At 44.0% G+C, this 16,225-nt stretch overlaps 1 protein-coding gene across 1 annotated transcript; it reads right to left on the bottom strand.

Moving 5' to 3' along the window:
• Positions 1-754: 754 nt before the first annotated feature.
• Positions 755-2,732, bottom strand: LOC148517864 (G protein-coupled receptor 61-like). The gene has a single exon (XM_088478134.1). The coding sequence runs from the start codon at positions 2,639-2,641 to the stop codon at positions 1,202-1,204; it is 1,440 nt and encodes a 479-aa protein (XP_088334260.1). The 5' UTR covers positions 2,642-2,732; the 3' UTR covers positions 755-1,201.
• Positions 2,733-16,225: the final 13,493 nt, after the last annotated feature.

The following is a 16,225-nucleotide window of genomic DNA, read 5'->3' on the forward strand; positions in this document are numbered from 1 at the left end:
TGCATGCGCAGTCCATGGGACTGCGCATGCGCACCACCCCCTGCAGTGGCTGGCTGCTCTCTGGAGAAATCGTAGGGATGGGCTCCTTTTGGAGCATATGTCCCGGATGATGCATCCGGCCGAAGAGATCGCGTTTTGCAATGCGATACCCTTACTGGCATGCCCTGATCGCATTGCAAAAGCAATCAATGATAAATGGGCCCCACAGTCCATTCATTTTAAATATTAACCAGAGGTTTATTTTGTGATTCACAATGTGCGCTGTGTCTGCAAGTGTATTCAGCTGCATATTCGCTAAGTTCTTTGAAGTGCACATAGAAACAAAATCTCATAATGGTCATTATTCTTACATTGTCTTTACCTTTGTCTCTCCAGGGGACCAATTTCCATTTGTATGACTTTATATAGCCCTCTCCCAACCACTACAATGCAATATATTACAGAAGTGTAAGTGCTCTGATCTGATCAACCCATGTAAAGGCAAGCATGGGTGGAGGGCTTAAAGGAATCACCACTGTAATCCATAAAGCCTATGGAAAATATTAAGAAAACCTGTTGCACTCCTATTTTTAGGACTGTACAATATAAACAGACATGGGCTCATCTTTAAAGAAGGGTGTGATTTGTATTTTAAAGAATATAGAAAATGCACAGTGCGAAAATCCTGCAATATATCACATTTCAGTACTGGATAAAAATAAAAGTATTATATTAAACTCAACAAAGCTAATATTGAAATACATATTTTGTTGCAGTCCTTTATTGCTATTTTGTGCTTGGTGTGTATTTAGAGAACGCAGAAGAGCATAAATCCCCATATACATTTCACAATTGGACAAGAGGTTCTTAATATCATACATGTAAATCCTTAGGATTGATTCATACTTTAAATGTAATTCTCAACAAGTTCTAAATACTGCATTAGAATATTTATATAGAATAAAATGTATCCAGTAACAGTGATCTCTACATGAGTGTCCATGACATGAAAGCAGTACATTTTGCCATAGTCCCTATTTTTCTGTAAAAAGTGCTTGTTGTGCCTTTGTTGTAGTAAACATTTTAGATTTTTTTTTCTGCCTACATAGATTTTTTTTTGTAATGGAGCGCTTATATAAACTAGTTTTTACATGATGCGTCCCATGTTAGGATTTAACACTTGTTATTTTTAAGGTTTTAAGGGATTTGTCAGTAGATGTGTTCATTTTGGTGGTGCAAGATTGTTTCCCTGTCTAGAACACATCTGCATACTTTTAAACCCTTCTGTTGAATTATGTTCCAGTAACTCTGGGGTTTCTTCCAGAATTTGCCCTGGTATTCTAAAACTCAGTGTACTTTGATTAACCAGTAGTCTAGAAGTAGAAGATGTAGGAAAACTGTTCCTCCTGTCCACCACACAACTAGTTCTTTGAAGGAACTGGAGGAAGTTCTCCTCTACTGAGCCCTCATGACTGGAGAGGCCCAGCTGCTCATCCAGAGACTGCTTTAGGAAACATTTTGGAATCCTGGCCAACTCAGTTCTTATTTGTCTGTTCAGACATCCATAAAAGAAGGGATTGACAGTAAATGATGAGTAGGCCAGCCATTTAACTATGCTCTCCCATTTGCCTCCTGCTGCTTTATAGGAACTGTTCTCTAGAGCATTGTGCACATGATACATAAAATAAGGAAACCAGCACATAACAAACTGCCCCGCAATGATCATCAGAGTAAAGGCTGCTTTTGCTCCCCCCAAGGTCCTGTCTGGTGATTCCCTATGAGACCTGTTCCCTGGCATAATATTTGTCTGGCTGCCGGTGGAGTTGGACCTCTGGCGAGGACTTGCAGCTGCCCAGGAGGGCATTGGCCCATGTTGCAGGGCAGCTATCCGTGCCACCTTGAAGACATTGCAGTAAACTGTCAGTATGACGATGAGGGGCAGCACGAAATACACCAGGACAAAAAAGCTCACAAAGACTTTCCTGTGGCCCCCGGCATTCCTCTGCAGCGAGCAGCGAATGGCATCCACCAGGCTGGCATTGCTGGGGCTGTACCCAGGCGGCGTCAGGAAGGGCACAGTGGATGTTAAGGATGCCTGGACCCAAATGAAGATGAGGACGGAGACGGCCAGACCCAAGGTCATCTTGACTTGGTACCTCATCGGGTGCACGATGTAGTAGTAGCGCTCTATGTGGATGGCCGACACGGTGAGGATGGACGCGCTGCTGAAGCAGACCTCCAGGGAGACGTAGGCTTGGCACAGGGGCTCTCCGAGCGCCGCACTCCCCGAGCTGGCCGCCACCCCTATCGGCATGACGGTGACAGCGGCCAGGGTGTCTATGATGCACAGGTGCAGCACGAAGAGGAATTGCCGGAGTTTGGGCGTCCTGAGGATGACGGCGGCCACGGCCACATTGCCCACCACGGCCGCCAGGTTCAGCAGCAGCATGAAGACGAGCCCGATGTACCGGGTCACGCTGTCCGCGGCGCTGAGCGGGGAGAACGAGCCGGACGAGCAGTTGCTGCTGCTGCTATTCAGGCAGGGGCTGTGCGCCGGCAGCTCCTCCATCCCGGGCCCGGTCACCGCGGGAGATGGGGGGAAGCTGCCCCGGGTGGCAGCGATCCAGTGCAGAAGCGATCTCCCACTGCTGGCATCGGTCATCGTCCCCTGACTCCCCTGCTGTCAGCGCCTGCAGCAGCCGGGCATCTCTCACCTGAAGGTGGGCCCTTCATAGCGACAGCATCCCACCCCCCTTCTCAGCATCCGGCTACCAATACCTGGCACGCTGCAGCATCGCCAGCCCCACAGGCGTGGACGGGGGTAGTGCTGGCTCCCTGCGCTGCTGGGGTCGCCAGAGGTGGGGGCTGTCAGGTGACGACGTATGGCTGCACTGACAATCCCCCACCCTCTGTGTCCCCGGGCCCCCTAGACTAATGCCAATCCCCAACCAGCCTTCTACAGCCCCTTACTGTAAGGGAAGCATCTGCCATTACTGTACATGCACTCATCCTCACCATGTACATTTTCCTGCATGTATGGAACCTAGCAAGTACATATACAGTCTGGCAATTCTTTACATGCCGTATGGATCATTCATTTCAATATACATGTGGGGAAACTCCATATACAGATGATTTGTTTGTTACTACTGCAACTATTTTGCTACTGTACTTTATGGTTGATAATAAGGATATATTTGTCTCTATGTACTACTATGCGAGGTAGCAGGAAGTCTGTGCTTTTATTTTTTTGCTCCACTGTAGCGATTTTCAATAATCAGTTTACAGTTCTGCGTGGAAACAAATACATGAGGACAAATTAATAAAATGTTATTTTTCAAGCATATGGCTTTGTAGACAGATGTTATTTTAAAGTGTTTAATTCATTCTCTGAAGCTTATTAACACAAATCAATGGTGATAGCCCTAATACTAATGAACAGAAAATACCTGGACACAAATACTTTCTAAGAGATTTTTTTGCTCTGCTTCAGCATGTTTTATTTAGTTACTTGCAGTGTTCAAAAATGTTAATGCTCTGCAAAATGCAATGTAGTTTTCTGAAATGCTTATTTACATACACCATGATACAATTTTCTTGCATCGTCTAATAATCTTACTGTTTTCTTTTTTGTGTGTGCTTTCCTGTAAAGCTTTGAGTCTGCTTAGTAAACACAGAAGTGTCCCATTTATCAATATATGCATACTAAATGCAATCTGGGCACGATATTAGGGCCCAGTGGCGTAAATTCACCCCAGACACCCGGAGGCAAGTTATAATCTGGTGTCCCCCCCTAAAAAGTCACACTGGCATGAGAAGCAGCGACATCAATGAGCAGGGACATGCTATAGCTAGACGGAAGTGGCATCTGATGGTCTGACACAGATCCCTCCACTAGTATATGGTTATGGTAGCTTCTCAGGTGCCGGGAAGAGGTGCCATGTATTGTGCGGCTGTGACGGTACAGTCCGGGTACATATTTACAGCCCTAAGTGGGATGAATATATTGTGGGCAATGTAGGAGGTGCCCCTTCAGTGTTGGCGCCCGGCGGCAGGCGCCTCCATTGTCTCCCATAGTTCTGCCCCTGTTAGGGCCCATGAACGCTTTGCAGTAGGAACCCTCTCCCGGTCAGTTTGCAAAGTGTAGCCCATAGGCTACATAAGCACAACGCCTTCTTTAGATGGCATTAGCTGAGGGGGCTTACATCCGGAATGTTTTGCATTCCGGAGCTTGGTAAATCTGACAGCATTGCATGCTCTATAGAGATCTATGGGGGCTGCTAATGCTGTCGGAAATGGATACCTCCATAGTACATTTAGGGGATACTTAATATTTGTGGGTATCCCCCGAAAATGGGTGTTTTCGGGGAATATTTCACAAATATTTCATGATAAATTTGCCCCTACTCTGCTAAAGCAAGGACAAAGTATAGGGGGCCCATTTATTAATGATCGCATTTTGCAATGCGATCAGGGCATGCAGTACCACCCATGATCGCATTGCGAAATGCGATCATAGCGGCCGGATGTATTAACCGGCACTTGCAAGTTGATGGGCTCCGAAAGGAGCCTGTTCCTGCGATGTGGCCGGAGGCTGCTGCGCATGCGCAGTCCTGTGGACTGCACGTGGAAAGCGCCTATTGCCGTTGGAGGGATCTGGGAGATCCCTCCGCTGACTGATATGCGGTAAGTGCCTATAGACTACAGCGGCTAACGCTATCTTCAGATGGCGTTAGCTGCTGTGGCCAATATGCTTCACATTCCCGATATAGATACATTTGGCAGCATCTCATCCCCAGAGAAACCTATGGGAGAAGCGGCTGCCAGCGGCAATGGAGGGATCGCAGCAGGTATCAGACAGACATTTTATCTGGCAGCCTGCCAGCCGCAGATGTCCTTGTGCAGAACACTTTAATATAACTTGGAGAATATGAAATTAAATAAAATAAAGGTAAAAAAGATATAAATATATTTATATTTGTAATGATAGAAGCATCTGTTGCTGGAAGCCCGATACCTGTCTCCAGGTGCAGTCTGCATGTATGATCTGGCAAGGTTGGCAATGCAGTAGGTCACTGCTTCTGCTGTTCAGTATCAACGGTGAGCTGAGCTAATTTTTTTTTTTAATAAGCAGCCCCAAATAATATTATGTAGCACTATGATGAGCAGCAATAGAAAACAGGTCGGAGATATTTTTAAGCTTGATAACCATAAACATTTTGTAATTTTTATACTTTATGGCTTTTTACATGAGAATACTTATTTTTTTGTGACAAATAGCATTTTTTTGGTTGTATATCTAAACAAATATCCATTTATTTGAAGAGCTGTATAGACTAAATTAGCATATAATTTTCCCATAATTAGTGCATCCACAAAACATATCTTAAAATGGATATCCCTGTAGTTCTGATTTATTATAATGCCTAATGCAGAGGTTCCCAAACTCCATTATTGCAGCCCAGGTTTTAAGGATAGCCATGCTTGAGCACAGGTGACTTAATTAGTACATCAATTTGATATAACCATCTGGAATCAAGCATGGTTATCCTTAAAACCTGGACTGAAATGGGGGAGTTTGGGAACCTCCCAAATGGTGGAGTTTGGGAACCTCTGCCCGCTGGTCGCTTCTGACATCTGACATCACCCGTACATGCTGGTCAACCTGACGATCTCGTCAGGTTCAGCATATGCGGGGATGAGGGATGTGCCAGGACTGAACGAGTGAACGTTCAGTCTAGGGACATCACTAGCTATACAACCGAGAGCACGATTGCAGTGTCGTAATCGTGCTGTCATTTGTATTTTCTACAAGTGGATACCCCCCTTAAAGGCTGGGTACACACGTAAAGATTTTCTGTCCAACCATCCAACTAGTTGATTGGTTGGAATGAAAATCTGGTAACGTATGGGAGTAACTGATGATCAGCAATTTGCTCCTAAATGCCAGAAAACAGATGAAAATGGTCGTCAGACAAGTTTGTTAAATGTTTGATCTAAACAATTTGTCCAAACAACAGTTTTTATCCATTTTCCGGCATTTGGGAGCAAATTGCTGATTGTCATTTGCTTTCATACCTTACCAGATTTTCATTCCAACCAATCAACTAGTTGGATGGTTGGACAGAAAATCTTAACGTGTGTATGCACCTTAAGGGACTGCAGAGCTGCATGTAAGTCAGCTTCAAATGTCCTTGTGCTATGTGAGTTGAAATATACGTGAATTTTTGCCCATAAGCAGAGTTGCATCCATATTTGTGGGTACACCTCCCCTATCCATCTACTTGTGGAAGTAGGTGTCATCACTGTTAAGCCGCATATCCACTGGAACACAGGTTCTCAAGCTCGGTTCTCAGGACCCCAAACAGTGCATGTTTTCCAGGTCTCCTCACAGAATCACAAGTGAAATAATTAGCTCCACCTGTGGATCTTTTAAAAATGTGCCAGTGAGTAATGAATACACCTGTGTGCCTACTGGGTGTCCTGGAAAACGTGAACTGTGTGCTGGCACCCTCCCTCATCCCTGAACCTGCACAACCTGATGATATCGTCATGTTGGACAGCAGATTCGGGTGATGAGCGACATCGTAAACGACCAGCGGGAGCGCACATCGCTGGTCATTGACGGCATATCCACTGCACGATACAATGAACGATTGAACAATAACGGTATTGTTATCATTCAATCATTCATTGCATCGTCTAGAGGACATGCGGCTTTTGTGCGCACTTGCACATATACCTGAAGTTGGGCAGATCTCTGCATAGGCTAAGCAAAGCCTGGAATTCCGCCTACATATAGACGACAAGCCCTCAGAACACTTAGCCAACATGCAAACTCCCGTTTTATCTACAACTCTGTTGCACATAACTCAGATTCTACTGCAGGTCCTCATATGACATATGCTCAGTCACGGGGATGCGCAGAACTAAAAATCACAAGACCCATCAGCAAAATGAAGTTGTGTGCAACTCTACATGAGCCCAGAAGAAAAGGAAAGGACTATATTGTCTGATTAGTCAGGTACTGAATGAAAAGTTGAACTACTAAGCATTTTTCCCACTAAACTGATCAATCTGGAATTATAGTACTAAAATTTGAATTTGCCAGTATTAGGGTTAAGTAATTAATAATTATTTTTTAAGTAAATGTTAAGGCATAAATTGAACAAAGATGCTTTCTAATAAGTAAGATGGATTAATATATGTAACAAAGGCAGAGGTATAGCGTAGTTTAACCTTGGTTCTCAAGACAACACATGTGTGATCTATAGTAGATGTTTTGCCAAGTGTCCTAGTATGGGATATGTAGAAAATACACAGGGCCTTTGTTCTCTATAAATCTGTTTACTTTTTTTCCTTGTGTTTTCTTTTAATGATTCTTCTTGTGTAAGCTAATTTTATAATGCACTGTGCATGTCTTTGTTTTTACACTTTACGCTGAAGTTTAAGAATGTATCATGCATGTGGGATTGGTATAATAAGCCGCTGGCTAAAAAGCCGCTGGCTGAAATCCCAACAGTGGACGCCCGGCTGGTTGAGGATCCCAGCAGCGGTAAGTAAGTACTTTAACCTACCCCTAGCCCCCCCAAACCCTCCCTTGGTGGCGCCTAACCCTAACCTCTGGAGGGGGTGCCTAACCCTAACCTACCCCCTAGTGGTGCCTAACCCTAACTCCCCCTCCCCGCACCCTAAACCTAACCCTTCTGGAGGGTGCCTAACCCTAACCCCCCCTTCACCTAGCCTAACCCTAACCCTCCCAGAGGGTGCCTGACCCTGATCACAAGCTTAAGAGCATTCCACAGAGCAAGTGTAGCCTGAAAAAATCCTGTAATGGGAATGGGAGTAAGTGATGAGGGTGCAAACATTTTAAGACAAGTGAAGAGATGTGTTGATGGATTATATGGTAGCAGACATTTTATATGCAGAAAACCAATATAGGTACTGACCAAGGGTTCTGATTCAGCAAGGAAAGCAGTTGCATATACGCACACAATCGGCCGATTGTTGAATACTGTGCATGCGTGAACCAGCCACTATGATTGGGACAGCGATTGCAGAGGCTATGCAGACCCATGGAAGAGTGACAGGAAGTGCTGTTTGTGGGTGATGATGGGGAAGTGGTGGGGCGAAAGCAAGCATGCCAGTATGGTTCAATGGTGTTGCAGGGGTATGTATAAATTAGCCACTGCGATACCATATGTAGCCTGAGGCCTCATAGCATGACCTGAAGTTGGCGGTTCCTGAGTGAGGTCTGACCTGCCATAACTGTGTGTATGGGTCCAATGTTACTCAATGTTACCGATTGTTTCGCTATGTTGGCAAAGTATACGGATGTGAGCAAGGGGAAGTGGGCATTCTAATGTTAGGCTGCGATCGCAATGCGGATTCAAATTTACATGTCACCGCTGATATTAGTAACTGCGCTGCATGCGTATAAGCAGAATAGCAATCCATAGTGAATCAGGCTCAGAGTGAAGCAGCAGCAGATGAACGAAAATCAGTTTGCAGTGGTGATGGTCTAGTTTGGGGAAAGAACAGTAAAGGTGCCTACACACATAGCGATGTGCTCACAATCCCACGATGTGTACGATTTCCCCCTGAGCTCTCCCCAGGCAGCTCCCCGGCAGTCGTGGTCACGATTTGGAGTAAAAAATGTCCAATCTGACTTAAGATCTATCGTACATCCAGTGCATTGTGTCCCAGATTGGCAAATCTGCCCTACAGCACAGCAGATCTGAAGATGCGATGTACGACGAGCGGGGACGTGCATTGGCATCGTGATCTCGAGTGGACACTCAAGATTTGGCCATATTTTACACGATTTGTCATTACAATTCGTCGAAATCGGCCAAATCGCATAAAAAATCACTATGTGTGTAGGCACCTTAACAAGTGAATTGCAACAGTAATGGTGGGAGATAATGAGTTCATGAATTAAAGTTTTTGCAGTATTTTGTGTAAGATACGTGCAGAGATGGACTGGGGCTGCTGAACAGCCCTGGCAGCACGCTTTATGTGCGCGCCGGAGGCGCGCGCTTGCACCCGCAAAGGGGAGTGACCTCACCTCAAAGGGGGTGTGGCCTCTTCTCAAGGGGGTGTGTCTTGAGTCACGGAGGCCTGGCCTCGCGGCACACCCCCGTCTTTCAGTATCCCTGGCAAAGCAGAGCACCGGGAGGCAGAGCTGCTCAGCCAGGGTTGGGCGCCTTACTGGCCCATCTGGTCATCAGCCCTTCTGGGATTACCAGAAGTGCCAGATGGGCAGTCCAGCCTTGTATGCGTGCATATTCTGGGAAAGTTTATTGCTAACAGAATTTGGATGCAGATTGGATGTAGAGAACAAATGAAAGATCTGTTAAGGATAACACCTAGGCAAGTTTTAGGGTTAAGGTTTAGTGTTGTGGTAATAGAGATGTCAGGTAGGTAACTTGTGTTGGCTGGTAGAAAATTTATTTGTTTGAGGTGGTCAGAGAACATCCAAGATGGAATGGCAAAATGTCATCCAGTAACATGGGCCAATACAGATGGTGAGTGATACCAAGAGTATAGGTAAATTGGGGTGTCATCTGCATAGAAATGATAATGAAATCCAAAGGACCTTTTCTAGTTTTTCAAGAGAAGTGGTATAGATAGAAAAGAGCAGAGGATTTAGGACTGAGCCTTGTGGTACTCCAACTAATATAAAAAATGAAAATTGCTCAAATTAATTTATAAGCTTGTAAGTGAGGGCTAATCTAGAAAAGAAAAACACACAGAAAAAAATCCCCGGCACACAGCTATAATCATTTAAAAAGTCATCATTCTATTTGTAAATATTATGCAAAGTCTTAGCTACACAAATTTGCAAATGTGTGATGAGCCACTCAACACTTCACTGCTCTTCTGCCAAGACAGATCCTCACTCTGGACAATTGGAGTCCATATATTGGGTCATTCATAGACATGTTTTACAATTGATTGCTAACTTGCCAGGAGGTACCCCAAGAGCTACGAGTAAGGCACTATAAGGATCGGCACTCCCTGCCGACTATTAATATTTGCCTATCTAGACAACAATACACAAAATGTAAGTTGATCAAATTAATACATTTAGGCAGGTGCTTGCAACAGTAGTGTTATCCAGAAAAATAAACCATGAAATTCCCCCAGCACACTGCCAGTTGAAAAACTACCATTCTATTCGTAAATAAAATGCAGATGTCTTAAGGCTCATACACACTAGACGATAAAAGTGAACGATATGGACGATAATGATATCATTATCGTTCGTATCATTCATATCGTCAATGCACAAAAATGTTAACGATGCATTCTCCTGCTGATCATTAACAATGTCGTCCATCGCCTGAACTTGCAGGACAATCTGACGATATCATCAGATTCACCAAGTTCGGGGATGTGGCATGGTGACGTCACTGAATTATATCATTAAGGATATCGTTCAGTATGTATGCCCAATGCCATTTGCCCGGGAGTTCAAGGGGAAACACTGATGATATCGCTCATAGAGCATATCCTTTAGTGTGTATCCGCCTTTATACACACAATTGCAAAGTCCTGAATACATAGACAATGTAGCCAGGGAAGCCAAGGGGGGGGGGGGGGTTGCACACATGCAGGCAAAGCTAGATTAAGGTTTGCGGGGGTCCTGGGGAAACAACCTTGTGGGGGCCCCTATCAATATAATTGTATTAAAAGGAGATCTGCCTGGAAGGGCAGGCAGGGAGTGGGTGTGCCCAGGTAGGTGCGCAGACGCTAGCCCTACATACCAAGCTACTCACTGGTTAATGGGGGGGAGAGCACTGAGCAGCCGGGATCTCCATCTCTTCGCTGTGGCCATCCCAGAGCACAGAGACAGTCAGGGGAGGGGTGTGTGCTGTGGCCTCTCTGCCTTCCGCTCACTGGTTGCTGCAGCTGTTGCTAAGGAAGGGACGGGGAACAACCAAGCCGCGGAGTAGAACTGCAGTGCAGGCAGCAAAATGCTGTTCTGCCCTCTTTGTTGTGACTGTGTTGGGGCCTCTCTAGGTGTGGTGACCCTGGGGGCGATCGCCCCTGCCGCCCCCCTTATAATCTGACCTTGCATGCGGGGGATCATACACTGACCCCCCCCCCCCCCTGGATCTGCTCCTAGTTGAGGGGCAGATCATGCCCCACAGTGCAGAGCGTATACTATATTTTCACACATTAGTTAATTCAATTGTGAGGAAATGGGATCAAGAGAAGTGGTAGTAGAGTAGGACTGTAAGAGTAGACACTTAATTTTCATTTGTGGGATCAAATTAATAGAAGGTAAAGAATTAAACTGGGTACCATAGAATGCTATTATGTAATATTGATTCCTACTGATTTAATTTGTACTTTGCTTATAATATTTTTTGTGGCTATTTTTCCATGACACTACTAAAAATTCTTTAGGTTGTCTATTCAGCCCTTCATGTTAGAATCCTCATTATATAAACCTTTTAATTATTTACTTTCTAGGTTGCTCATTTTAGAGGCAACATTGCTGTTGAATTGCATTTAGGATAGACGGTCAAAAGTGGCAAGAGAAAGTGATCATTTATAATTTCTGATCAAAGATTTAATAAACATGTAATGACAAGAAAAAGTAAACACACTCTTAAAACATATGTCTTCTTAAAACATCTTGGAATATATTAATATTGCATACTAATGTTATTGAAATTGATAAATTAAGGTGACCTAATCTTATCTAACCAATGATACAGAAAAAATTACACTGTTGAATTAACTTTTTGTTTATTGGTCTCTTGCTGTCATTAGGGGGAATTCAATTATTGTTTGGGTGCCCATTAGTAATGGGCACCCGATGGAGCAAATCAATTGTTGCTCCGACTGGGTGTGAGTGCAATGGGTGCACAGATTTCTGAGCGCCTGTTCCTGAGGTGGTGAGCATAAGTCCGCAAAAAGTATTTTGGGCACTCTATCAAGGACTTTAGGGTAAAGCATCTAAACCCGGTACATTTGGGAGTGACAAGCGCGATAAGTAATGGATGCCCGTGGCACTTACACCTGATCAGAGCAACAATTAATTTGCTCCGTCGGGCGCCCATTACTTATGGGTGCGCAAAATACAGTTGAATTCCCCCCATTATGTCTACTATGTCCATGCAATACAGTATTCTTAAGCACAATCTAAGTCCATTTGTCAGAATGTTGAAGATGAATTGAATGTATGTTTTCTGCATTGTTTGCTAGAATAAGTCTCTTTAATTTACTGATGATTTTGACATGAGGATCAAATATTAAAATGTTTTTATATATTAGAAAATCAAAACATCTCAGGGATGTAATTACTTTCTCTCAGAGTGAAGTCTACACAATAAAATTAAATTCTAGGCATGTACAGAACACATCTATTTTATTTTTAGTCTTTAATTTTAACAGATATTTGCAGATATTCTTTCTTTTTCTCAGATAAACTGTGTACTCCTCCCAACAGCAAAATTCGTGAAATTACTGATAACCATGAGGGGCATTACTGAGGATCTGTTGTAGTGTACAGGAAAAAGAGTAGAATATTAAAGCCTATTCTAGAAACTTTTAGATTTCACTGAAATATAACTTGTATTCTCCTTCAGGCAAAAAAATATTTGTTTCTACCAGAAAACAGCAGAACAATGACCAATTATTTTAAAAATGTGTTATTAATTATTGAATTTTATAAAATTTCAGATAATTTGAAATGTGAATATATTCACAGTTGACTTAGCAAACATAAATAAATAAATACTTTACCTATGTAACACGACCGGATTAGGGGTCCTTCTCCTGGATTAGATGGACTCCCTCTTCACACACACGGCAGCCGGGAAAATAGTACACCAGTGTGGGGTCTCGTAGTAGCTGGTCAGTACCAGTCTTTATTGTGCAACAAAAAAGGAAAACAAAACATAAAAGTAAATCCTAGCCCTGTCTGGGCGCTAACTAGACAAGAGGTTCCCTCTCTAAAGAAATAGTGGGGCCTACTGCCTCCACCATCAACACAAGCGTATGCACAAGACTTACCGGTAGTTTTATGCAAGTGTCTCTGAGCCAGCCAGTCTGCTTGCTCTCCCAGGTATGAGACACTAGCTTACAATCACACACAGCCTATATCAGCCAGTTCCAGGTGCAGACCCTAATGAGCCTGCTAACAGGCCAAAAAGGCCAAAACCCGGAGTGGCCTGTGGATGGAGCTCTCCCTCTCCTCACATCCACACCCCCAGGTCCCAAACCGGCTTTTCAAATCTGCTTCATTGCAGACTTTCTCCTGGGGGTTTTAAGAACACATAGGTCAAAAACCTAGGACAAATGTATCTACCACTGACCACTTTAGTGTCCCTATCACATATCCCCCCCTTTTGTTTTGACCTGTGGGGCGGAACAACTGAAGCCCCCAAGCAATGAACCCGTGACAACGCGTCTGCATTGGCCAGCTGGCTTCCTGGCCTGTGTTCTACCGAAAATGTAAAGGTTTGTAGCGCCAAGAACCATCTTGTTATTCTTGCGTTACTGTCCTTGTTTTCTGAAATCAACTTCAGAGGGGCATGGTCAGTAATCAGTTTGAACTTTCTTCCCACCAAATAGTACCTGAGAGTTTCTAATGCCCATTTTATGGCCAAAGCTTCCTTCTCCACTGTGGCATAGTTTCTCTCATGTACAGTCAATGATGGCTTGCTTCACTGATAATGATAGTCCTTTGGATCTCATATTGAGAGTCGGCAGCAACTGATTCCAAATGCAAATGTCACACCTAGAATCAACTCCAGACCTTTTACCTGCTTAATTGATAATGAAATAATGAGGGAATAGCCCACACCTGTCCATGAAATAGCTTTTGAGTTGATAGTCCCATTACATTTGGCCCCTTAAAAAGTGGGAGGCACATATAGAAACTGTTGTAATTCCTACACCGTTCACCAGATTTGGATGTAATTACCCTCAAATTAAATCTGAAAGTCTGCAGTTAAAGCACATCTTGTTTGTTTCATTTCAAAGCCATTGTGGTGGTGAATAGAGGCCAAAATCTGAAAATTCTGTCAATGTCCCAATATTTATGCACCTGACTGTATATTCAATTTCCTGCTTAGGTAAAAAATAGGGTGATCCTCACCCTCTTTGCTTTGGGACAGGACCGCTCCGATGCCTACACCGGACGCATCGGTTTGTACCACAATCTCTTTGCCAAAATCAGGGGTCACCAGAACAGGTTGGGTACATAAGGCTACTTTTAACTCTTAGAAAGCTTTCTCCGCATCAGGATCCCATTCCACCATGATTTTTTGTTTGCCCTTGGTAAGGTCAGTAAGTGGGACCGCAATGGTGGCAAAATTGGGTATCAACCTCCTATAGTATCCAGTGATCCCTAAGAAAGCTCTCACCTGCTACTTATTGATGGGTTGTGACCAGTTCTGTATTGCCTCAATCTTATTGAGCTGTGGTTTTATCAAACCTCTGCCAATGGTGTATCCCAGATATTTTACTTCCTCCATCCCGAGACAACACTTTTTCGGGTTGGCTGTCAAACCTGCCTTAAAGATGGAGTCTAACACTGCTTGTACCCTGGGTAAGTGAGACTGCCAATCAGGACTATGTATGACCACATCATCCAGATAAGAGCAGTATATTGTCTATGGGGTCTTAGAATCCTACCCATCATTCTTTGAAAGGTAGCAGGCACCCCATGTAGCCCAAAGGGTAACATCTTGTAATGAAACAACCCTTCTGGTGCAGAGAAAGCTGTTTTTCTTTGGCGTTTTCAGTTAACGGCACTTGCCAATACCCTTTGGTTAGGTTCAGAGTGGTTAAATATCTTGCTGTCCCCAGCCTTTCAATTAGTTCATCCACCCTTGGCATTGGGTAGGCATGAATTTTGTAACACTGTTCATCGGGCTTTGGAATCAGCACAATGGGACTTGACCACTCACTATGTGATTCTTCAATTACCCCCAATTCTAAAAATTTTTTTAATTTCCTTTGGCACAGAATCTCTTTGGCTTTGGGTAACCTATAGGGCTTTAGGTTAACTTTGACCCCGGGTCAGTGACTATGTCATGTTTGATGACCGTGGTTTTTCCTGGTAGGTCAGAAAACAGTACCCTATTCCTGATCAAAAATTCCTTGACCTCCTGCTGTTGACTGGTTGACAGGGTTTTTGCCACTGTCACTTTGGGTACCACAGGACCTGGGTTTACTGGAAGGGCTTGGACCGCTGACAGTGCTGCTCTATCCTTCCAGGGTTTTATCAGGTTCACATGATATATCTGTTCTGGTTTTCTTTTCCCCGGCTGGTAAACTTTATAGTTGACCTGGCCCACCTTTTCTAAGATCTCAAAGGGCCCTGCCACTTAGCCAACAGTTTACTTTCTACCGTGGGAACCAACACCAACACTCTGTCCCCAGGAGCAAAGTTTCTTAACCGTGCATTGCGGTTATATACCCTCTGCTGTGCTAGTTGGGCCTGTTCCAAGTGCTCCTTAACTATCGTCACTACGGCCACAATTCTCTCTTGCATCTGGGAAACATGTTCAATCACTGTTTTATAAGGACTGGACTGCCCTTCCCACGTCTCCTTGGAAACGTCTAGTAATCCTCTTGGATGTCTCCCATATAACAAGTCAAAAGGTGAAAACACGGTGGAGGATTGGGGAACCTCTCTTATGACCAACAGCAGATAAGGCAACAAATAATCCCAATCTTTACCATCTTTGTTGACTACTTTCCTTAAGTTTTAACCTCTTGTTAAACCTCTCGACCAAACCATCGGTTTGGGGGTGATAAACCGAGGTCCTTAACTGGTTAATCTTAAACAGGCGGCACAGCTTCATAACTTTTGACATGAACGGGGTACCCTGGTCAGTTAGTATCTCTTTAGGTATTTCCAAACTGCTAAAACATAGACCAGCTCTCTAGCAATGGACTTGGTTGACGTATTACATAGTGATATCGCATCCGGATATCTGGTAACGTAGCCCAGAATTACCAGAATATATTGATGTCCCCGGGCAGACTTCAACAAGGGTCCAACCAAGTCCATAGCTATTCTTTCAAATGGTACCTCTATATTTGGTAGTGGGACTAGAGGCCTTTTGAAATGTGGTCTGGGAGCGTGATACTGGCATTCAGTGCAGGAGGCGCAAAAGTCAGATACGTCTTTATGGACACTGGGCCAAAAAAACCTCTGCACAATTCACTCACTGGTTTTCTCTACCCCTAGGTGACCTGCCGTTATATGGCCATGTGC

This window comes from Taudactylus pleione, unplaced genomic scaffold (genome assembly GCF_031769625.1).
Source record: "Taudactylus pleione unplaced genomic scaffold, aTauple2 ptg000207l, whole genome shotgun sequence".
Taxonomy (NCBI): Eukaryota; Metazoa; Chordata; class Amphibia; order Anura; family Myobatrachidae; genus Taudactylus; species Taudactylus pleione.